This window comes from Etheostoma cragini, chromosome 11, assembly GCF_013103735.1.
Source record: "Etheostoma cragini isolate CJK2018 chromosome 11, CSU_Ecrag_1.0, whole genome shotgun sequence".
In the NCBI taxonomy this organism is placed as follows: Eukaryota; Metazoa; Chordata; class Actinopteri; order Perciformes; family Percidae; genus Etheostoma; species Etheostoma cragini.
Window position 1 is genome coordinate 3952008 of NC_048417.1, and position 24779 is coordinate 3976786.

The 24779-nt window shown below is 38.9% G+C and overlaps 2 protein-coding genes across 10 annotated transcripts in view; one reads left to right on the forward strand and one right to left on the reverse strand.

The window, feature by feature from the left end:
• The window catches only part of slc35a5 (solute carrier family 35 member A5), a 10434-nt gene extending 3727 nt beyond the window's left edge, over positions 1-6707 (reverse strand). For both annotated transcript variants that reach the window (XM_034885890.1, XM_034885889.1), the window contains exons 1-6: positions 6609-6707; positions 3620-3776; positions 3374-3472; positions 2253-2386; positions 1797-1864; positions 351-539 (exon numbers count right to left, since the gene is read on the reverse strand). In XM_034885890.1, the coding sequence (XP_034741781.1) occupies positions 351-539; positions 1797-1864; positions 2253-2386; positions 3374-3472; positions 3620-3746 (617 nt within the window). In that variant the 5' untranslated portion in view covers positions 3747-3776; positions 6609-6707. The remainder of the gene's footprint in view (positions 1-350; positions 540-1796; positions 1865-2252; positions 2387-3373; positions 3473-3619; positions 3777-6608) is intronic.
• Positions 6708-9833: 3126 nt separating this feature from the next.
• f5 (coagulation factor V) overlaps positions 9834-24779 on the forward strand; it is a 45452-nt gene continuing 30506 nt past the window's right edge. For 5 of the 8 annotated variants that reach the window (XM_034885798.1, XM_034885795.1, XM_034885799.1 and 2 more), the window contains exons 1-12: positions 9834-10106; positions 11611-11696; positions 13376-13498; positions 17774-17986; positions 19071-19226; positions 19921-20142; positions 21406-21571; positions 22337-22517; positions 23492-23588; positions 23699-23904; positions 24148-24295; positions 24444-24656. In XM_034885798.1, coding sequence (XP_034741689.1) covers positions 9943-10106; positions 11611-11696; positions 13376-13498; positions 17774-17986; positions 19071-19226; positions 19921-20142; positions 21406-21571; positions 22337-22517; positions 23492-23588; positions 23699-23904; positions 24148-24295; positions 24444-24656 — 1975 coding nt within the window. In that variant the 5' untranslated portion in view covers positions 9834-9942. The remainder of the gene's footprint in view (positions 10107-11610; positions 11697-13375; positions 13499-17773; positions 17987-19070; positions 19227-19920; positions 20143-21405; positions 21572-22336; positions 22518-23491; positions 23589-23698; positions 23905-24147; positions 24296-24443; positions 24657-24779) is intronic. The other 3 variants (XM_034885800.1, XM_034885801.1, XM_034885803.1) reach the window with 2 other exon arrangements.

A 24779-nucleotide genomic window follows, 5' to 3' on the forward strand; every position in this document is an offset into this window, starting at 1 on the left:
ACACACACACACACACACACACACACACACACACACACACACACACACACACACACACACACACACACGTGAAATGTCTGAGCAAATCTAACATGACAATTTAAAGGGGTCCCTTCGAACCTAAATTTGTGAACATGATCAAGGAGCATTACACCAAGGTCAAAAGTGGAACATCATGGATATAGACTTATAGTGATATTATTATTATCTGCTGCATATGTTTTGATCCATTCATCGTTTCAAACTGCTCATCGCGAGTCCAAACAACATTTGTGAGTGCAATGCTACATCGGGGAAGTCCTCTTTTCAGGGATTTCATTATTTCATTCATCACGCTATAATCATGTCACCTGCTGTTCCTCATCTGCTCCAGCAGCTGAGTGTAGAGTAGACAGGAGTTGGAGGAGGTGGAGTGGGGGTTGGAGTGGAGTCCAGGCACAGCTATGGAGTTTTGGCTGGTCCCCGATCCTGTCGTCAAGGAAACAATGGACAGGAAGAGGACAAACAACGCTGCCCACTGAACCCAGGACAGGCGCCTCCTGCAGGAAAAGGTGAGAGACAGTTTTTAATTTCATCGGCGCTTAGTTTCGAGATCTTAAGCTTTTCCAATGTATTAGATACGTAGAATTACATTGTTATGTGTATAAACTTATAAAGTGTGGTCTAGAACAGTGGTTCTCAAACTTATTTTAACAATGTACCCCATTTAAATTATTTTTCTTAAGCCAAGTACCCCCAGACGGTCGGTCAGACTCAGTGTTGAGTGAAACCGAAGCAGAGGGGCAGACACAGAGCTGCAGCTGAGCCAAAGTACCGCACTTTTTCTTATTTCATTAACTTTAATCAAATATCAAGAAAATAAAACGCTGATACAGATCCTCTGCCAAAAATCTGCCAGGGTCGATAATCGGTCTAACCCTAATAAAAATATAAAAGAGGTACAGAGGATAATACAGAGCTGGCAGTGATAGATTTACTAAACAACAACAACCTTCATATTTATTTAAGGAGAGGCACACTGATCATCACCTCTCATCTACAGCCACACTCCAAAAACATACACATAATCTCACACAGGGTCAGACACAAAAATTATAGTAACATCTGCGGCTGGCGTGATCTGCGCTTAGTGTTGACATCTCAAGGTTTCCAAAAGTACTAAACATGTAGAACTACACAATAATGTGTATGAAAACTATCTTGTAGAAAGTACAAGTATCTTAGCAGTGTTATTACTTGAGTAAAAGTCTGAAAGTATTGGATATTTACTCTACAGCAGATACTTCAGTAAGTATCAAAAGTAAATTTCAGATAATAAATGTACCTATTGGAAGTAAAAGTAAAAAAGAAATTTGAAGTAAAGTACAGATTTGTGAAAAGTGTATCTTTAGTACAGTAACAAAGTATTTCTACTTTCATAATAATGAAATATAATTTCCACACTGTATAAAAATGTACAAGAATGTCTAATTTTATGAAATGGTTTTCCAATTACAAAGGGCAACTTTGGAACACATCACAATAATTTAGTTAAAGTGTCCTACAGTGTGAAAAAACTCACTTTGACTACTAGGAGCAGATTTTCAGATAAAGATAAGCTAAAATAAAAGAGAAGACTTCTCTTCTAAACCAGTCAAAAAAAGGGAAAAAATGAATAGAGAAGCTACATGACAAAAACAGGGGGTGAGATGAAGTGTTTTCAGCAGACGCACATGCTCATCAACACCTCTCACATTAACACACCCCTCTCCTACTAAAGGACAAAACATTACAGGCTTGTCTGTTGAGTCACTTACTTCAGAACAATCCTGAAGAGTACAGCTGTGGTCAGGATGACAAAGTTGGAGAACAACACCGCCATGGCCTGCAGACAAGAGGAAGAACAGCTTCGGTGTAGAGATTAAACAGCAGAGTGATAGCAGAACATATCGGCACTCAACACAAAGTCTGCAGGACATTTTGTAAAAACTGGGATGATATGATAAGGTTAAATTTACATTTAAATACAGCCTTTCTCTGGATTAAAAGATTTTATTTGGGTTATGGGGGTTGAATAATTGGAATTTATGCAACAAAATTGGCTCCCTAATGTTAGGCAAAGCAGCTTTATTTGTAAAGCACATTTCAGCAACAAGGCAATTCAAAGTGCTTTACGTTAAAACATTAAAGAGTAGTTGCATTCTGTACCAAGCTAACACACACAATTTCCTTCAGGTGGGGGTCTTATAACTAAACACTGAGGCCAAACTAACAGGCTGCAGGTAGGTCATCACGTAGAAGATGATGAGGTTGTCTAGGAAGTAGAGGAAAGCCGGGATGGCCCACTTCAGGGAGGTGAGGAAGGAGGCGCTGGAAGAACAGCCAAGCTCTCTGCCTGATCGTCCCTCTGAAGACACAGACAAAAGAAGCGAATAAACACAACTTAAACACACCTTACACACACACACACACACACACACACAACTGGTGGGGGGGAATAGATACAGCATAGTATCGCAATATTTTCAGTGTCAATACTATATCAATATACAGACGCCAAGTATGGATCTATTATTGTGTGTTGGTCAGTTTGTCTGATTGACAATCCCATTTTGCAGCATTACAATTGATGTGATATGAACAAACAGAGAAATTTATCTTTTTAGATAAAACGGATGTTGACAAAGTTTCCTTTTGGGGACATCATTTGAAATTGAAAAAAATGAGAAGTTGGAAAAAAGGTAATAAATTGCAATATATCGCAGAATATTGCAATATGTTTAAAATCTCAATACTATTGTTTTGTGTCATGAGTATCGTGATGATATCACATTGGGAGGGGTCTGGTGATTCCTGCCCCTAATGTATTCGTGCCCATATAATGTCGATATATTGCCCGGCCTAAACGATCGCACGCCTGCTTGCATGCCGTCACGTGAGTGGTTAGGGCAGTGGAGAATTTGTTGAGGCTTTCAAGTGACACGCTTACAATAGATATTGCTGCACCCAGATCACCTTATCCGCCACTTTGACCAGCCAATGCAAGACTGCAGACGCCTACTTTTTATGCGACATGTAAGCGTGTTAGAAGTGGTTCCAGGAAAAATAGAATATGAAAATATGTTTATATGTCATTTGGACACATGTTTATTAAATACATGACATTTTGACATTTGAAAGTCTCTAGGTTTTGACATAAATGCAGATATACGTAAATGTTATATATATATATATATATATATATATATATATATATATATATATATATATATATATATATATATATATATATATATATATATTTTCCCCTTGGAAACCGAAACGTAGCGATGTAAATGTAGGCTGATTCTCAACATGTTCTGTGGAACAAAGACACTGTGATTTCAAAGTTTACCTCGGACTAGGACCCTGACTGACATAGCCAGGCAGAAGAGCAGTTTGAGCGCCTCGGCAAGTAGATTGACGGACGCAGGGAGGAAGTCGTACTTGTTCTCTGCAAATTAACCACAAGCAAAGAGAGCCGGTTAACAAGATGTTCTGTGGAATACACGGAAAAAGCGTAGCGTGTTGTTCAAATGACAGACTTAGCACATCATGTTAACTCTCTGTATGAAACAAACACTTATCAATCATCAGTCACCTGAATTTGCGGAGAATTTGAGCAACAGGATGCGACTGGTCCCCAGAGTGACGAAGCCCAGACCGAGGGCCAGAGTGTAGGCCGACGAGCGGGAGCACATGCTGGTGCAGGACTGGCAGCCCACCATGGCTAGGACTGGAGGTGGAAGCAGTCAAACCTGTTGTAACACAAGCACAGACACACACACAGCTAGTATCAGACTGGGGCTCAGTATCTGAGTTTACAGACAGAATCTGTATCTCTGGATTTTAGAGTCAGTTTACAGTAGGTCTGTGCAGCATATTATATGCAGGGATGTACCGAATCCAGGATTTGGCTTAAGCCAAATATTGGGCTTTTTGACGGTGTTCAGTTTCTGCCGAAGCTTAGCTTAGCTTTATCCACTGATCCAATTCAATTCAATTCTATTTATAGTATCAATTCATAACAAGAGTTATCTCGAGACACTTTACAGATAGAGTAGGTCTAGAATTCCAGAATTCATACGTAATGGCCCCGCTGTTGATTACGAGAAGGTGTTTACGTAGGTGGACCGTTCAACGCAGTAGGCTGTGAGAACGTGAAAATGGAACTTGTGAGCAGAAGATGTGTTGTTTGGCGGTACTTTCAGTCAAAAGACGGCAATTCGATTCAAGCTACATGTTCAATTTGTCTAGTGGTGACAAGGACCCTAAACAATACACAACATTGCTGCGGTTACAACATTTGCATTTGAAACACTATTGGTTTACAAAGGGAAAAATTCCAAAGTCAGCCCCATCGTCCAGAGAAAACACTGTTCCCAACCTGCTCCAAACAGCTCTACTGTAGTCCAGCCTTTACTTCAGAGACAAACGTGAGTCACTTTGTAACACACGTCATGATGCTGGCCTAGATGCTAGCCTGGCACGCCCTCATACTCAGCCTCTGTCTGGCTAGTAGTACTTACCTAGGTACTGTACAGGTACGCCCTCATACTCTGCTTCTGACTGGCTAGTAGTCCTTACCTAGGTACTGTAAAGGCACGCCCTCATACTCAGCCTCTGTCTGGCTAGTAGTACTTACCTAGGTACTGTAAAGGCACGCCCTCATACCCTGCTTCTGACTGGCTAGTAGTCCTTACCTAGGTACTGGACGTGTGCGACTCCCAACAATAATGGAACACAAGTGTGATGCCTCTGTAGCTAAAACAGAGAGCTCAACACACTGGGAGAAAAGAGGAACTGCCGCAATGTGCAGTACAACATGACAAGGTGTTTATAGTTAATTAAACCATGTAACTCTATTCTGGTATAACCTCAAAATTCAATTATGAACCTGAAAATGAGCATAATATGAGCAGCCTGATGTCAAAGTTCCTGTGGTTAAAAAATGACATTGGATTTTAGACGAGAAAGGTTTCATGTTGGACGTGTTCTTAGAGAGTTGTTGATTTAATGATTTTACTGTATAATCACTGTAGAGGCTGCATGCTGGTGCCCTGTCCTGACCTGGTCTGCAGCCAGAGCCCTGTGGAAAGCTTTCCACTCACTTTTAACCTTTGTGTTCTCTTCCCGCCATCCTGGAAAGTTTGGTTTTTCTGAGTCCAAATTTAAAATGAAAAATCTTTTTAATCAATGTTACAGTTGTCTTTTTCAACACTTTTGTGGCTTCCTTCCAATGATTGTCACCTTTTTCAACATTTGTAGATTTTTTTGGAGTCTAAGGAAATTTTCGTGGGTTGTGCCCCAAATTTTTGAAGCTCTTTTTTTTTTTTTTTTTTTACATTTGTCACTTTGACATTTTTGTTACTTTCGACATCTTTTCACATTTTTTGTCACTTTATTTGACATCTTTTCACATTTTTGTTACTTTATTTGAAATTTCTTCAAATTTTCATCACTTTTGAAATTTTTTTCTATTTTTTTACACTTTTTTAAAGTTCTTACCAATTGTTTTTTCTCCAAAATAAAATAAAAATTGACAAAAAGCACACTAATTTAATGATTATTTAACTTGTGAGGAGCATTGTTGGGAACCATCCATATTTACCATACCATACTTTTTGGGAAAATTAGTTTGAAAGAAACCCACATTTCTCATATAGAAACCTTTTTTTGGAAAGTGGTCAAATTTGCCCCGAAGACAACAGGAGGGTTAATAAAGTTACTGCTGTCACAAAAATAAAAAAATAAAACTGTTCACCAGACAACACAAAGCCCCAGTTCTTCAAGCTGAACAGGATGGTTGGATTCAACGTTGCAAGGACAGACTTTTAGTTTAAACTACAAAAAAAGTCCAGTCCCAGCTTCTTAAATGTGAAATCTTGCTGCATGTCTGCACTACAAATTGGACACAGTTGACGTTTAGAAACCATTAGGCAGACACAACAGGTTGACCACGTTTACGTACCATGGTAAAGTTGGTTTTATATTGGACGCTGGATATTCAACACATTAGAAAAATCTTTTACGCAGCTTTCCCTTTTGACGAATCCATGTTAAATCACTTTTGCTAAACTCAGCTAACTCTCTTACACATTGCACAAAGCTTCTTTAAAAAAAAAAATATACTTTGTTTGTTAAAATAATTTATTTATGTAAAGAAACGCTATAAATCTATAATGCACCTTTGGCATACAAATGTGTCGAATATTACCACGTCCAATATAAAACCGACTTTACCACGGTCGCCTACGTGGGCTCTGAGAAGGTGTAGGCTATTGGGCATTGTACACTATTTATGACATTTTATGAAATAAATAAAAATTATAACAAGCGAGATATCCCTCGAGCAAAGTCACGTGTTCTTTACAGAGACAAAAGTAAATGTGCTGACACAGAGTTGACTGTAAGAATTGAACCCAACGAGCTAGCGTTAGCATCCTCTGCATGACAACAACAAGAACCGTCATGTTTCAGGGAACAAACCCCGTAATTGACAGCACTACACGTCGTCCCTTGAACATTGCTACATGTATTTTCCTGAGGACATCGTCCAAAAGATGTGAAAACGAAACAGTGAGACTTACTTGTTGTTCTGTTATCCCTTTTCTCTCAGATTTGTTGGGAAGTGCCATGTCTAAATGCATAGCTCTTCCTGGTTACTCCGCGCAGGCGCACTCACACAGGTGCCGTGTTGACGTCATCCCACACGCACTGCTCTTCCGTTTAATTCCTCTGTAGCCTACGAATAAAAAATTTAAGATTTTTTATTCCCCAGTACGCAAACTATCGGTTTCCCCCCTACACACACACACACACCAGTCGTTATATTATTTATTGTTATATTAAACAAAAGCATTCAACAGCATTAGAAGAAGAATATAAAGAGATCCTACTCCCCATGGGCCAATCACAGAGCTTCTAACCATAGACATACAGCGGTCGTTTTGCTGTGTGTCATCTCCCATCTCTCTCACACCTTTCCTGTCACTGTCACTCTGAAGTAAAGGGAAATACATACAAATTAAAATGATGCCAGTAATTATTATTTCATGAGCTTAGTATTCTATGCACTACAAGGAGTTATGTGTAAAGGCAACCCATGCTTTTGCCCAGTTTAATTTATAACTTCATTTTATATAATATACATAATATATGTATACGTAATATGTATATACAATACGGGGTCCCTGCTCTGTCTCTCTTAGTTAAAGGGTCCTTGCATTAAACACTTTCCAAGACATAAGTGATTACAGAACTACATTCATTGAAACATTAAACCTGCATCACAGTGGCACTAAGACGTTGCACCTTAATTAAAATATTGAGGCTATTATTCAGAGCCCTAATACAGTAGCTGAAAGGGAACTGACCCTCTAGCTTTAAGGTTGGGAGTTCAAAACCCACCTTTGCAAGTTGTGTTTTTCTGTTTCATAAAGGAGTCTTTAAGAAATACTCATTTAAACTACTCAGAGGAGGAACTGTCTTCCTTTAAATACATTTCATCAACTCTCCTAACAAGTGACTCACATCTCAACTAAAACATTGATGGGCATTTTTGGCGTTTAATTGACAGGTCAGCTGCAGACAGGAAATGGGGAAAGAGAGGGGGAAGACATGCAGTCAAATGTCACAAGCTGGATCTACTAGGGCCAGGACCAAGCTTTGGTACATGAGGATCCTGCTCCACCTGGTGAGCTATATGTCCAGGGGTCCTTTTCAGGTGGTGCATTTCTAGTTGTGGTTAAAAAATATGTTGGTATATTTCTCAAGCAGAAGTTGAAAGTGCAGACTTTTAGATTTTTTTTGGGGGGGGTGAACACGTTGGTTAAATGGATGAAAATAGCTCCCTTACATGATATGTTCCTATTTTCTGTGGATCTTTCATTTATTTAATATTACTTTATTCAACATGATCAAAAAAGATGCAATATGGATTTACTTTGAAAAGAAATCAATTGCAAATCAATTTGTAATAGCAAATCAGCCCTAGTGTGAAGCAGTTAGCTAATGTGTTGGCTCTACATCAGCCAACATCCCAAATGTTAAACTTCACCCAGACAACATCCTTTCTCTTCACCCTTTCCACATTCCTTAATTATGTAATGTGGCGCTGTAGCACCGTCACAGCTCGGTGTGCTCACACTCACCACAGAGCACACCCAGCTGTGATGTTCAGTGTGGCCAGATGTGCAAGAGACCCAAAGAAGACAGCACAGCTGTGTTTTTACACAGATTCAAGAGTGGACGTATGCCTCATAAACATCAATCCACTATTTATTAGGGCTGGGTTCAAATAATTGATCTTTGTTAGAGTGAAATAATTGCAATTAATAAAATCTGTTAATCACCAGAACAGCATGAGAAGGGGAGTTAAATGGGGGAAGACGTGCAGGAAGTGAGTGAATGGATTATGTAAATAATGTTGGTCCTGTTAAGTAAAAAGTACTTTAAACAAACCGTCTGGTTCCTAATGTAGCCTAAACATAAACCTGGTGCAGTATGAAAAACTGTTTGAGGGGTTGTTTTTTGCTTGTACAATTTACAGCAGAAATTCTCTGAGAACATCTTTATTAAGATATTATTTGGGGTTAGGGTTCTTTGTTTAGAACAGCTGAAGAGACACAGGAAACGTGGGAGAAAGACAGGGGATGACGCGCAACAAATGACCCCGGCTCGGACTCGAATCCGACACACCAGCAAGGACTGAGCCCTCACGGGGCGCGTGCTCTACCAGATGAGAAAATGAAAGCTCAGATGGGCCAGTCTGGAGTCTTGTTCTTTATGAGGTCATAAGGGGAAAGGTTACCTCCCCTTTCTCTGCTTTCCCCGCCCAGAGGATTTGTCCCCCCCCCCATGAGAGAGAGAAAGAAACTTCATACGTGGTATTACGGGACCACTAAGGTCTACATAATGGCACCCAAAGCGCACCATGTCATGGGACCTTTAAAGGGCGCCTGGGTAGCTCACCTGATAGAGTGCACAACTGTACACATGTGCACTCCTCTATGCAGTGGCTGCAGATTCAACTCCAACGTGTGGCCCTCTCCCTTTCATGTTTTCAGGTGTCCCATAAATAAATGTTCCAAATAATCCCTAAAAAAATATAAATTCTATATTTCACTGACAGCCTGTGACAGGAGACCACAACAGGGAAGATTTACTGTCTCTTCTCGGTTCCAGTTGAGATGTCTGGGCTGTATTTTGGATGAACTGCGGGAAAGATAAGGCTAACAGCTGACTCCCAAATGAGGATTGCAAGATGAGAGTGGTTGAGTTCTTATATTTAGCAATAGCTGGGAATGATGGAGAGTTATTGCTTGCATAGTTATTTTGTTGTTCAGTTTATGGAAAGTGCAGTTATTAAAAAAAACAGTTTAATAGGTGCTCATGATGAAAAATGTATGCTGAAGTCTTCACACAAGATGTTTCTATTGTATTCTGTAGTTTAGGGGGGGTTGCCTCCAACTACCCCCCTGTTTAGGTCAGACTCTTGGGACAGAAAGCAGACCGGTCCCAGACGACCTGAGAGGTCTTGGTGGTTCACACGCACACAGTAATGTTTTTCTCTTGATTGTGGGAAGATTTTCCTGTGAGGTCGGAGACATTTTATGTACTTTACACTAGTGTGTTTTTTCAGAGATGATGGAAATAAGCACACTCCTCTGGGATGACTCACAGCAAAACACAGTGAGGTTTCAATTATAAGAGGGAGGGGGAAAACATAGGCTGAGACACAGTTCATTGCCCTGGGACATACTGTTGTAACGAGAGAGAGTGTGTGTGTGTGTGTGTGTGTGTGTGTGTGTGTGTGTGTGTGTGTGTCAGTGACAGATAAAGTACAGAGCGGACCTCTCTGTCAGATCACAGCTTCTTCACTTGCAGAGCAGACCGGTTTCACCTGGAGGACTGATCCCAGACATGAGGCTCTGTGTCCGGGCTGCTGGAGCTTGGCGTCTCCTGCCTGTCCTGGTTCTTCTGACTGTCCTCCATGTCAAAGCAGACCCGCAGCAACCCAAAGAGAGACACTATTACATCGCTGCTGTTGAGATAGACTGGGACTACGCTGGCAATGACACACACAGGTAGGACACTGGTTGGAGGATATGTGATATTAAATGACAAGAGATAGACATGTAACAAGTGTTGATGATAGGCCGGTGGCAACTATGACGTACTTGTCTAATTGTCTGAGTTTTACTGATCAACCGCAATTATTTGCAAAAATTTGCTAATGTCTTAAGGCATGTAACAGGTGATTGTTGATTTTGTTTAGATATGCCACATTGTAATTGTACAAGTGATCATTAAGTGATCATTTGTCAGATTATACAATTTTATTATTTTAACTATTAGTTGTTTGCACTTGACACTAGAAACAAAAATGACAAGGGACAAAAAAAATGATACTAAGGAGGTATTTTCACTTCATAGGCTGTGTAGTTGTGTTATTACCTCATCTAGGTCACATAATACTGATATGACCAAAACATGTCTTCGGGTCTTAATAAAAACTATTTTTTTAAAGTAACAAATAAATAATTTTAAATTTGAGTGTGAGAGACAATTAAATTGTTAATCACAATTAATTCTGAGACAAAAACATTTGGAATTGTTACAGCTCTAGTTGTTTTGATTAATTATGAGATTCCTACCATATTCTTTAATATTCTAATTAATATTACATTTATTGATTTATTTGAATTCTGTCCACTCCCAGCCTAATTTTTTCTCATGCAACTGTTAATTTGTATGTGTATGTGTATTTATATATATATGAGGTATGTGTATATATAATTGTATATATACAGTATGTGTACTTACATTTGTACACATACAGTATGTGTATATGTATTTATTTTTCTGTCCCTCTATGACAACACTCCTACTCAAAAAGAGATATTGCTAAATGTTGTTTTAGACATTTGTTTACTATTTTATTCATATATTATGCTACATTTGTGAACCCAAGACTTTTGTATGAAAACTTCAAGCAATGTATCTCTGTTTGCACAAGAGATTTGATAAAATATTTCCGCTTTAGGGTCAAATTATCTCTTCACATCAGGAACTATTTGGGCGTCACTAAACAGAAAGCTGAGTTTGTTCTGAACTTTTGATAAGAAACACACGTGGGAATCAATCAAATGCACATACCCTTTAAAAGTAGAATTCAAGAAGATATCTAAAAATGCACTTAGACCTCAGAGAGTTAATGTTGATTTGTTTGTTTATTACTATGTGCACCTTTCACCAAGGCAAATTCCAACATACTGTGGTGTTCTTATTGTCTCAATGAAACCTTTTCTGATTCTGTTTCTAAGCTCATCTAAAAGGTCTGGACTCACACTCTGTTGTTGAAGTTGTACTGTGTAAAAACAGTGCAGTCTGTCGTTGTTTTATTTCTGTGACAGCGTGTTCGTCCTCCTACAGTGTTAGTGATTCTCTAACACACACTGGGTCACACACATCAGTTGCAACATGTAAGATAAACGTCATATCTTGGAGTCCATATCTTAGTAAGCTGTGCTAGTGTATACAATGTGTGTGTTCTTGTGTGCTGAGTCATGTTATGTGGTTTTCCTTTAGGTCTGGGCCCACCTATAAGAAAGTGGTCTTTCGGGAGTATGACGACAAAGACTTCAGACAGCCCAAGCCTCATCCCTCCTGGTTAGGTAAACCACGAACACACAGTCTGCCTGGCTCTAGTTTCTACCAACACTTCTTTTTTCTGGGTTTTTGTGTTTTCTTCAATTGGTTTCTATGTCAGAAATTTGGGTTTCTTGTCACGTAAATTCCCAAAATTAACATGGATTGGTCCACAGAGTGCTCTGCACAAGTAAAACGAAGGATCAGTTCACTGCTTTCATTGAATTGTGGGTGTTTTATAGCATTTGAAAAAAAACAATTAGTCTAACTATTAGTCAAAACAATCCCAATCTTCAAACTTTTTAACTCAAAAGTTAAATATAATATGATATGAATTAGGGTTTTTGATTAGTTCCAGAAAAAAAGTGTAAAACTGGTGGTAACAACAAAGTTGCATGGTCGACAGGAAGCCAACACAAGGGTACTATGTACTTTGGTACTAATTTAAGATATAACGTTTTTCCTACATGTTGCAAACTAATGTTTATGACGCGGTGCGTGTCTAAGTGTGTGTGTCTAACTGTGTTTTAGAGCAGGGTGAACAATGTTGTTTAAGCCAAAGACTCCTTGACTAAGAGTAAGACGGAGCAGGGACCCCCTACCACATATTATATTGAGCCTACAATAACGTTTATACATAATAAGCCTTTATATATACACTTTTCAGTGCATAACATACTAATTATTACTAATTTTTATGATTCTGATGCCAAAGTGGTACTTTTAAAACAATTCCGTCAAAAAAGGCTCTTTTATAGAATATTTTTAAAGATTGAAAACGATTTAAATTGAACAATATATTAACGTTTCAAAGTGCTTCAATATATAATAAGTAAACAGAAGTCACCTAACACACAACTACAATCATGTGAAAATAAATAACAGTTACAATATTAACAAGTAACAACAAAATAAGTGTTGAGTTGGTATGGTAACCAGAGCCCAGAGGGGACATTTTAAAACTAGCCTACATGTCCGGTAGCTAGCTAACGGTGGACTACAGAGGAAGTTTGATATTTTTACGTCCGTTTCAGCGCGACAGAGGGAAAATGTTTCAGTCGACACATTAAGAGGAACCAAAATGAGGAATTTTGTAAATCAAAGTAAAGCAAAAAAACAGGTTTCACAGGGGTAAGAAAGTAAAGGAAGAAGCTGAATAAATGAGTGTATAGTAGAAACAAAAACAAATGCATCTTCAGACACGAGGGTTCACTGAATGATGTGTTGAGTATTAATATGAGTTGAATCATATGATGGTCTTCAGAGGCGTCTCAACCCAGTAGGAGAGTCTGTACAGGCTTGTCAGGCCAGGCTCACCATCACCATAATTAGGAGGGAATGTAATTTGGATGAACCCTGTTTATTCTTCAAGGAGAGAGACTTGTAGAGTCTAATTTAAGGAGCATTGAAGCTGTTCTGGAGGTGTGTGTCGGGCATGTTTTTCCTTTAATGTGTCACCAGCAGAGTTGGAATGTTTCATTTTTCTTGTTATTAGTACCAAAGTACATTTTCCTTTCCAGGAATAAACCTTAATAATCCCAGTTACATATTAATTCCTTCTTAGGAAAATATTACCTACATCACATGGTCCGATGGTGAATTTATATTTGCTGGTCAATACCAGTCAGATGAGTCGGTGTGTCACTGGTGTGTCAGGATGAGTGCAGGGGATCCCAAATAACCTCGAGCTTGTCTTCCTCCGCAGGTCTGCTTGGACCCACGCTGAGGGCTCAGGAGGGCGAGACGATTGTCGTCACTTTCAGAAACCTGGCCACAGCCCCGCACAGCATCCACCCACACGGCATCGCTTACGGGAAACAGTCAGAGGGTGAGAGAGCCTGTTAACCCTACGCTGCATGAATGATGAGTGTCACAGCTGTGGCTAACCACACACACACTTCATAATAATAGAAGAGCAAACCAAGGCTCCTGCTTTGTCCAGCTGAGACAGCGCCGTGCAATTTCATCACAGTGCAATATTTTTATATTTAACCCTTTAATTTCATTACAGTGCAATATTTAATATTCATCCCTTTAATTTCATTAGAGTACAATATTTAATATTTAACCCTTTAATTTCATTACAGTGCAATATTTAATATTTAACCCTTTAATTTTATTACAGTGCTAGATTTAATATTTAACCCTTTAATTTCATTACAGTGCAATATTTAATATTTAACCCTTTAATTTCATTACAGTGCAATATTTAATATTTAACCCTTTAATTTCATTACAGTACAATATTTAATATTTACCCCTTAATTTCATTACGGTACAATATTTAATATTTAACCCTTTAATTTAATTACGGTACAATATTTAATATTTAACCCTTTAATTTCATTACAGTGCTAGATTTAATGTTTAACCCTTTAATTTCATTACCTTGCAATATTTAATATTTAACCCTTTAATTTCATTACAGTGCTAGATTTAATGTTTAACCCTTTAATTTCATTAATGTGCGATAATTAATATTTAACCCTTTAATTTCATTACAGTGCAATATTTAATATTTAACCCTTTAATTTCATTACAGTGCTATATTTATTTATTATTAATACTTAACCATTTAATTTCATAACTGTACAATATTTAATACTCGATTGTACTTGATACACCATAACTATATTATTTGCATAATGTGTATGCAAACCCTTTATCTTTCAGGCTATTTGTACATAGTTGCTCTCAGGAACTGTGCACCACGTTCCCCCATCTCTTTTTTTCTTCTTATTCTGCACTACTTACATTTTATATTTTTTAATTTTGTGTTGACACTGTAAAGGAGTTGCTTAAATCTCGTTGCCCAGGTACTGCGCTTGTGTATGATGACAATGAAGGCTAACGATTCTATTCTATTCAATTCTAACTAAGAGCTCATCATTTCTCAACTATGCAGACCTAGAAAGGGTTATGCATGCTTTTATCTCCGCCAGACTTTTGATAGATAGATTATTGCAACAGAAGAGCACTAAGAGGAGTGAACGCATCACACTGCTCCTCGCCGCCCAGCCCTGGTCACCAGTGAGCTTAAGAAATGATTTTAAAATGATGTCCTATTTGTTTATAAAGCCCTAAATGGCCAGGCACCTGCCTTTGTTATTTACAATTGTTGTTATTTTTTGCTAATATTGTTCAATTATTTTTTGTAGTGTGTAGTGTGTAAGTGTTTTCTTGCATTTACATGTTAACCCTCCTGTTGTCCTTGGGTCAAAGTTCACCCGTTTTCAAAGTTTCTATATCAGAAATTTGGGTTTCTTTCAAATAAAATTCCCAGATATAACTGAATGGAGTTAACTTGAAGCCTGTATGTAACACAGAATTGGGTAAAAATTCAAACTTGTTTGATTTACAAAGGGCAGAAGGTGAGTACATAGAGAACTAATTGTCAAAAAACGGCATCAAAAGCATTAAAACTGTCAAAAAAGCGTTAAAAGTGACAAAAAAAGTGTAGAAGTTGTCAAATTATGGTTGTAGAAAGAAAATATAAGGGTTAATTATGGATCTTGTGTTTTTGTAATTGTTTTTACTGTACAGCACTTTGTAACTTGATTTTGAAAAGTGCTATACAAATTAAATTATCATTATTGTTATTAAGGCTGTCATGAGGAGCTGATCAGTGACTGAACTGTGGCTTTTGGGGAGCCCGCTTTTTTTTTACCGGGGGTAGATAAAGAACAGTTACTAGTGTTTGCAGTATTCTGAATAGACCCTATTATACAGTATAGACAGGAATTGATAGGTCAGCAGCAAATAGCCACCTACAAATCATTAGCATCACATGGACAACGGTTACAGTTACTCAGGCTACCGAAGAATACCATAACTCCTCCGTTTAACTGGGCCTAAGCGACGCGCCCCAAGCTCCCATCCTTAACAAACAGCCCTGTATGTCGGCTCTCCCAGTCTCGCCACCGCGGGCTGTTCCAATTTAACGGGTGCTATTAACGTCATCGACACACAATTTCTTACTAAAACCAAAATGAAGGTAGTAAACATGAGTTAAATTTGTACCGCAGCGCTGCCACGCCTTGGTGCTCATGACAAGAATAGCATGTACTGTATGGTTTTCTTTGTAGAAGTGAATTAGGTTTAAATCATCATGCAGGAATGAATGATATTTTTCTAATTTTAGACATAATAATCCACGATGTCCACATTACACAAAACTGAAATTACACTTCAAAAAGACACACTGTCAATATTTTTAGAGCCCATATCTTATTCAGGGGAGCTCCCCTCTAGTGCTGACATTGGAAGTAGACTTTAAAGTTTTGCACACTCTGGATCCAAATGCATTTCTCTACTTTATTTCGATGATGTTTTAGCCCTTAGGCCTTTTTTCAAAACCAACGATCCTTGGTTGTTTTATCGTGTAATCTGTTCTGCTTCGTTGCTCATTTTCTTACTTCTTTGCTATATCTTGTTTTCTGCTAAGTTCTGCTCTGCTTGTGTCTTTCTTTATTGCTCATTTGTTTAAAAAACATGTATTTTGTTGTATTTGGATTGTCCCAATTGAAATGAATTGTTTTCTAATCTAAATGAAATAAAGAAATGCATTTTGAGCCAGAGTGTGCAACATTGCTTCCTTACTTTCAAACCCAAAGATCGTAAAAGTACTACCCTGTAACAGTCTGTCTGTTAGGCTCACTGTGGGTGTTCTTGAAGTTGCTCATTTTAATTATTACACAAGGTTGGCCAACACAACAAACAAACATTGTTTGTCTTTTTCTAAAATATTAACCAGAGGGACAGATTATCAAAGTAGACGATGCTGAAGTCCAACAGGAAGCGTTGCTAAGCCTGAGGAAACCAGCGTCTGTGTCCAGATAGAAATAACAGGACATTACTGCTCTTGTTAATGTAGGAAATGAACACCGAGTTCTCCTTAATTTGCTCTTAATGCGAAAGAAGAGTTTCATAAGTAAACTTTTTTTTTAAAGGTCCCATGACATGGTGCTTTTTGGGTGCCTTTATATAGACCTTAGTGGTCCCCTAATACTGTATCTGAAGTCTCTTTTATATAGACCTTGGTGGTCCCCTAATACTGTATCTAAAGTCTCTTTTATATAGACCTTGGTGGTCCCTAATACTGTATCTGAAGTCTCTTTATATAGACCTTAGTGGTCCCCTAATACTGTATCTAAAGTCTCTTTTATATAGACCTTGGTGGTCCCTAATACTGTATCTGAAGTCTCTTCCCCGAAATTCAGCCTTAGTGCAGAATTACAGTCACTAGAACCAGTCCCACTATGAGCTTTCCTTAGGATGTGCTGTTTATCTGTCTGTAGCTATGGAGGAGAAGGAGGGGGGATCAGAGAAAGGGGTGGTAACCTTGCCCCTTATGACCTCATAAGGAGCAAGAATCCAGATTGGCCCATCTGAGCTTTCATTTTCTCAAAGGCAGAGCAGGATGTCCAGGGCTTGGTTTACACCTATCACCTTCTCTAGCTACTAGGGGACCATAGGCAGGCTGGGGGAACTCATATTAATGTTAAAAAAAGGAAATGTCCATGCCATGGAACCTTTTTAGGCTTTCATCAGATAGGACAGCTTAGACATGAAAGGGGGGGGAGAAAATCATATCTCAGAAAATCATATCTCAGGATATTTTTGATCAAATACATCGACTACAATATTGCGTCAATACTGTGGGGTTGACAATTGGTTCTTTCACAAAAAATAAGCACAATGAGATTTGTGATTAATAATCATCAGTAATGTGGATATAATGACTAAATGGGTAAAGGCAAATAACAGTCTGGTAATTTCAGAAAATGACATTACTTGATTGTAATGCAGCCTGTAAAACCAGAAAAACACAAAATTCGTGTTATATTACAATATTCAGAATTTAAGACGATACTGAGCCTCATATATCGATATCAATATAATATCGATATATCGCCCAGCCCTAGATACGTTTTTAATATTTTTGGGAATTGAGGGGAATGTCATTTCACAAAGTTTGTTAGGAGAGTCAGTAGTCTCCTCAGATTGCTCGGCAATGGGATCAAATTAATTAATTCGCTCCATCATGATTCTGTATTTGTCCATAACGACGAGAGTTGTTGTTCTGCTTTGTTTGATTTTGCAGGAGCAAACTACTTTGACAACACGTCCCAGAAAGAGAAAGAGGACGACATAGTGCGGCCGAACAGTCAACACGTTTACTACTGGGAGGTGACGAAAGAGGTTTCTCCACAGCCAAGCGACCCTTCCTGTCTCACCTACACCTACATCTCCCACAAAAATGTTGTCGAGGACTACAACTCAGGCCTCATTGGTGCTTTACTCATCTGCAAGCCCGGTAAGCGGAAAAAAGTGACTTTAGTTTCAAATAGCACTTGCTGTGTGTTACTGTGTGCATAGTCTTGCATCTACAGACCTTCCTCCACACCACTGTGGAGGAAGGTCTGGGTTTGGCCAGATTGTTCAAGACCAAGGATCCCTTGGTCTTGAAAGACAAACGGATCAGGGGCCCCCTACTATGTAAATTGTACAAAATTAAGTTTCATATTAAACTGGGTGTACAATAAGATATAGGTTGGTGTAAACCGTTTTAGTGCATAGAATAAAAACTGCTGATAAAATAATAATTGTTGGTATGATTTTATAAATAAGGTTATAATATCAAACATAGTAGTCATCCAAATAATTACTTGAGATGCTGCACAACAACGTTTGATTGGTGAAACACAGTCATGTGGTGGAGCCTTTAGCAAAATTATCTCTTTCCGTCAAAATAAAACATTAAAATGAGGCATACGCCAAAGAGGTAAAAAGAAAAGTAAGAAGCTCATTGTTTGCTAATGTAGCGGAGCAAAAGAACAGTTTCTTCTTCACAAATCTGCCCAAGTAAAAGTAAAAAGTATAGTGATTTAAAACTATTCCTATAAGTATAATCTTTTTAAAAACTTACTTAAGTATATGTAACGGAGTTAATGTAACTCGTTACTACCCACCTTTGCCAGTAAGCCTATCGCTGGAGTTTCTTTTAAAAAAAAGATGTTTTAGTCGTGCAACAGAAAACTTGGATTGGACAGATGGTCTAGCTAGCTGTCTGGATTTACCCTGCAGAGACCTGAAGACCAGGTAACCATAGTCCTCATAAGTCCAGTTTCCAGAGTTTAAAATTACAACAAAGAAAGTGGGAGGAAACAGACATCGGGCCTAAAGTGAGGTACATCTGGTGGAATGTTTGGCAGCACCTGAGCAATCACCATAATGAATGTCGTTGATATAGACTACTGTGTATGCTGCTAAGTCTAAGTAGGAAATGTCGTTCCTTGGTGTTTGTAATATTCTTACATGACAATAAACTATCTGAATCGGAATCTCTGAATCTGCAAGGACCTGGTCATTAAGTGGATTCCTCCCTGTGTTTCTCTTAGGCACGCTGGATGAGTCGGGGAAGCAGGTCGGCGTCTACCATGAGTATGTCTTCCTCTTTGGGGTTTTTGACGAGAATGAGAGCAAGTACAAACCAAAAGGCCATGCCAACCATGTGAAATACACCATCAATGGATACACGATGGGATCGCTACCTGGTTAGTCGAAACATCAGGACACGTCAGACTGAGTTCTGATCAGTAGAGAAACATCTGTTAACAGCGAGTAGCCATTAGGAGTGTAAATCACAAGTTTTATCATTAAAGATTTATTACATCAATTATTTGGATAACTTAGAGACTTTGCCATTTTTGCTAATTAACTGATTTAATAATTCTTTTATTATGTGACTACTCAAATAGTTGTACAATAGCACTTGATACGTGCTCACTGTATAAATGGAATAATGGACTGATATAAAACATACTGGCATTGTTTGCCTCCAACTTGTGTGTTATCTTTGTACATCAGAACACTTCATTGTGTACATTAAGATAACTAAGTTTATCAATCTAAACATTAACAGGGCAACTCTTGGGGATGAAACTTTACTCTTTAAACTTTGATTTTAATTGCAATACTTCCTCATTTTCACTTTGGAACAAGAGATCTTTACTGATGTATTACAGTACTTTACTGTTTTGGCTACTTCTACTCATATTAATGATCTGTACACTTCTTCCATCGCTGCTCACATGTACAGATGCACAGAGTTACATGTCGTGGTGTACAGCATGTAGTGTGCAGTCAGAGCAGAGATGTTTACCAAATGTCCGGCAAAACAATTCAAAGATGCTGTAAATCCCAAAACACACACACAGGTTGCTAACAGTTTGTCTCCATTGTGTCCAGATGTCAGTATGTGTGCCTACGCCTCTGTGAGCCTGCATCTGGTTGGTATGAGCTCAGAGCCCGAGGTGTTCTCGGTGCATATGAACGGGCAGGTGCTGCAGCAGACCGGCCACAAAGTGTCATCAGTGGGGCTGATCAGCGGCTCCTCGGCCACTGCCAGCATGGTGGCTCTGCACACGGGCCGCTGGCTACTCTCCTCACACACCATCAAGCACATGGAAGGTATGTGGTTCCGCACTCATAACTAGGGCTGGATAACAAAGTCAATACTTTTTAGGTCCAGACTGAATTGCCTCTAAAGTAACGAGTAGCGACAAATGACTAGCAACAATTCTCCATCAAGTTACTGTGAATTCTTTTCACAGTAAAGGTGTCGCACTTCCATTTACAGTATTTTGTGTCTTCATTGTAAAATACAAATCAATTAAACACAACATAAGATAAAAAGTAAAAATACAGTAGTTTACTATTTACAGTACTATAGTGGCTACATTGTGATTTTTTTACAGTAATAATTTGACTACTGCAATTTTAACTAATACTTAGACTTCTGTGATTTTGTCATGTTGACAAGGTTGTAATGTAAACTTTACAGCGTTCTACTGTAAAAATCTTATACAGTAGTGTTACTCTGAAATCCAAGGTAAATAACTGTAGATTTCACAGCCAATATTTAGATTGTACCTAAGAAGTTAACCTAATCGGTGTCAGTGAGCCAATCAGCATGCAGCATGTGTCATGCGATGCAGGGATTTGTGAACCCAAATGCAGAGACAGACCGACTAGAATTCTGAGTATTTAATAAAATCATAACAAAATCCAAACGACAAAGGGTGTCTTGTAACAGCAGGCAAAATCCAAACACAGGAACAGGCAGAATCCCAAAAAAACTGAATATCAGAAACACAAAGACCAACTGGGTGGACGAAACACAACATGAACACCATAAACAGAACAATGATCCGACTACAGACAAGGGGAACACAGAGACTAAGTAGAGGAGGAAAGGAGATAGCAACAGGGGACACAAGGGCTGGGAACAGTTGTAAGACATCAGACAATCACAAGGTCGGGAAAACTAAAGGCAGGAAGTAAGAATAAAAACAAGACTATCAAAAAAAAACAAGAAACAGAACATACACAATCATAAAAGCATGCTTCTACTAAGATCTAATAATGTCTGTGATTGACTGTCTAGCGCTACACGTCGTAGACACATGCAGGAAAAGCTCTACGTTACACAGAGATGGGGCTCACCTAGTAGGAGCCGGAAAATAAATGAAAAGATTTGTGCCGTAAAGTTCTTATTTCTTTTTGTTTTATAAAATTTGTATTGAAAAAGGTCTTGTTTAGCATCAAATTCAATGTATTGGTATCTGTATAGGATTTTTTTAAATAACACCCTGCCGTAGTTAAGAGATAAATAGACCCATTATCCGGCATTGATGATAGCTAAATTAACATTATGTCTTTCTGCTATTACAGCTGGCATGCATGGTTTCGTGGATGTGAAAAAGTGTGACAACTTCCAAGCACCCCAGCGAAAGATGACCATTGAACAAAAACGCCAAAGCAGGGAGTGGACGTACTACATAGCTGCAGAGGAAATCATCTGGGACTATGCACCTAATATGCCCGAACACATCGACGAGTAGGCAACTTTTACAGACCCATTTTAAAAATTTCACAAGTTTCATAGCATTACTAAAGGTGAACATGCAGACTAAAAACTAAAATTTCTCTTTATGAGGTTTTTCAACATTAAAATGCGTTCCCCAAGCCTGCCTATGGTCCCCCAGTGGCTAGTAATGGTGATAGGTGTAAACCGAGCCCTGGGTGTCCCGCTCTGCCTTTGAGAAAATGAAAGCTCAGATGGGCCAATCTGGAATCTAGCTACTTATGAGGTCATAAGGGGCAGGGTTTCCTCCCCTTTATCTCCGCCCAGAGAATTTGGCCCACCCATGAGGGAAAGACATCACGGCTTTCAAACGAGCAAAGGGGCAGTTTGTCAAGGCCACACTCTCTGTCTCTCATTCTCAAAAGCTGCAGACACAGAAATGGAACATACTAAGAAAAGCTTTTTATGGGACTGACTCTAGTGGCTGTAATTCTGCACCAAGGCTGAATTTTAAGAAAGAGACTTCAGATCCAGTATTAGAGGACCACTAAGGTCTATGTAAAAGCATCCAAAAAGCACTATGTCATGGGGCCTTTAACATTCGCTTCACTAAGAGGTTAAACATGTTAGGAGTTATTTTTCGTCTTTAACTCTGCTGCATTCATTTAGAGAATCTCTTTAAAAAAAAACACTGTTGCCAAACAACTTGAATGCAGTGTTTTAAATGGTCTTGTTATTTTATGGAAGTTATATATCAGTGCCTTTTAAATTAAATAAATCCTTTCATCCATTGTATAGGGACTTCACGTTGCAGTACCTGAGACAGTCACCAACACGCATAGGTGGGAAGTACAAGAAGGCAGTGTACACGCTGTTCAATAATGAGTCATTCACTGAAAGGTTAGAGTCCAAGCAAAGGAAAAATGAGCTTGGGATCTTGGGCCCAGTGATCAAAGCGCAAATCCGAGATGTCATCAAGGTGAGATTATGTTTAAATCAATCTGCGTTCATAGCACTTAACACACATCATTACAAAACACCAGAGAAACATTACACGAGAATAAGACAAAATAGAGCTGCACTGTAAATGCTAAGCTAAAAGAGTTGTCTTTGGCTGGTTTAAAGCTGTGGTACAATCTATCGTACAAGTTTCCTCCCCAGCATGAGCCCTCCAGAAACTCAGGTACTTTCTCCATTTTTAAGTTTAGAAATCCAGTCTGCAAAAACATTTCTATGACATTTTCTCAAACGCTGCCAGTCTAGCCATCTCAAAAGCCCACTCCTGGATTCACCCCTTCATTCTTCGTTCCCAATAAAGTAATCTGTCTGGCTGTCATCAAGTTTGGATCCAGCTTCTTATGTGCTTATCCATCCCATTTAGGATTGGCTCATCTAACAAAACAAATAATCTTGGGATGAATGGAACCAGGGTCCCTGCAATCCGACAAAAACTTTCATCCCGGTCCAAAATTCCTGGACATTTTTACAGGACCTTAGGACATTAAGTAATTGGCCGTTCTCTGTCTTACATTTCCAACAATTTTGACCAAGTCTAAACAGTCTTGAGGGAGTTCAACAGAATTGATGCATAATCTTAAACTTAAATCTTGAGGCAGACCTTCACATCGTGTGACAATGTTTAAATATTCCTACAAATTGTGTCCCACTCCTCATCATCCCGTGTAATACTCAAATCCATTTCCCATGTCTTCTGGAGGGCTGTGCAGGCTCCATCCCCCAGGTGCCTCATAAGCATAGAATAATAGCCAGAAGCCTCGTTCTTGTATTGTGGTAGTGGTATTTTAAAACAATGACTGTGATCAGAGAGTCAACTCAAGAATCATGTGTCTAACGCTTTCATTCTGACCTTCAGGTCACACAGCATAATCATCCAGCATTTATTACTGTCGACAGATGGCATGTCTTCTCACATCCTCCTATCCCTTTTTAAAGATTGTTTTTAAGAACATGGCCTCCAGGCCCTACAGCATCTATCCACATGGGCTCACAATAGAGAAGTCAGACGAGGGAGTAAACTACCCAGCAGGAGGTACTAAACATCTCCTCACAGTAACACTTGGGTGTTGGTATCCACTCTGGTTTTGTTAAATAAAGGAATTGCAATTAACTTGATGTGGTACTTTCCAATGTGTTTGCCAGGCAACCAGTCTCATGGTGTTCAGCCAGGTGAGACACACACCTACATATGGAGAGTGGTCGACGAGGACCAGCCTCTCGAAGGAGACTCTCGATGTCTGACACGACTGTACCACAGTGCAGTGGACACACCGCGAGACATTGCCTCAGGGCTGATAGGGCAAATCCTTATCTGCAAGAGTCGGTCCCTCAATATCAGGGGGGTGCAGGTAAAGAGGATTCTACGTACATTCCTTTATACGTGTTGTTTAATGTTTATCTGTTTGTTGATCAGTTGGTCCATACATACATTGATTCTGTATTTCACATTTAACACTCAGAACTACACCCACCAGATGCAGCGTCAATCAGATAAACGGCTGTAGAGAAAATTAAAAGACAGACAGACAGAGAATCTTTCTTTTTAAATTAGATTAAAAGTCAGAGTTTTGACTTTAGGTTTGTTTCTACAGCTGAAAGCAGACAAGGAGCAGCATGCTATGTTGGCTGTATTTGATGAGAACAAGAGCTGGTATCTGGATGAAAACATTCGCCAATATTGCGATCGATCCAAAGTCAACAAGGCAGACCCGGACTTTTATAAGTCCAATGTCATGCACTGTAAGTTTTCACCACAATCGGATTGAAGCTAATAAAAGATCATCCTAAAAAAAGATATACTATATTCACTGCATTACTAGATTAGTCATGACTGCAACGTCTTGAACTGCCGGTCCAACAACTAATATTCATGTGTATTTCCTCACAGCAATTAACGGTTATGTGTTTGAGAGCGGCCCGCTCTTGGGCTTCTGCAATGGCGAGATTGCAACATGGCACGTGTCCAGCATTGGAGCACAGGACTACATCCAGACAGCTACTTTCTACGGCCACACATTTGAGGTGAATGGGCGGACAGAAGACTTCCTCAGCCTCTACCCTATGACTGGAGAGACCATCACTATGAACATGGACAACATTGGTCAGTCAGGGCTTACAATGCCTTCTTTTATGTCACATTATGTGTCCTAATATTTCATCTGTAGGGATACTTTTACTTTAAGAAAATGTTGTTACAGAAGAGAGTAAACAGTTAAATAGTTGA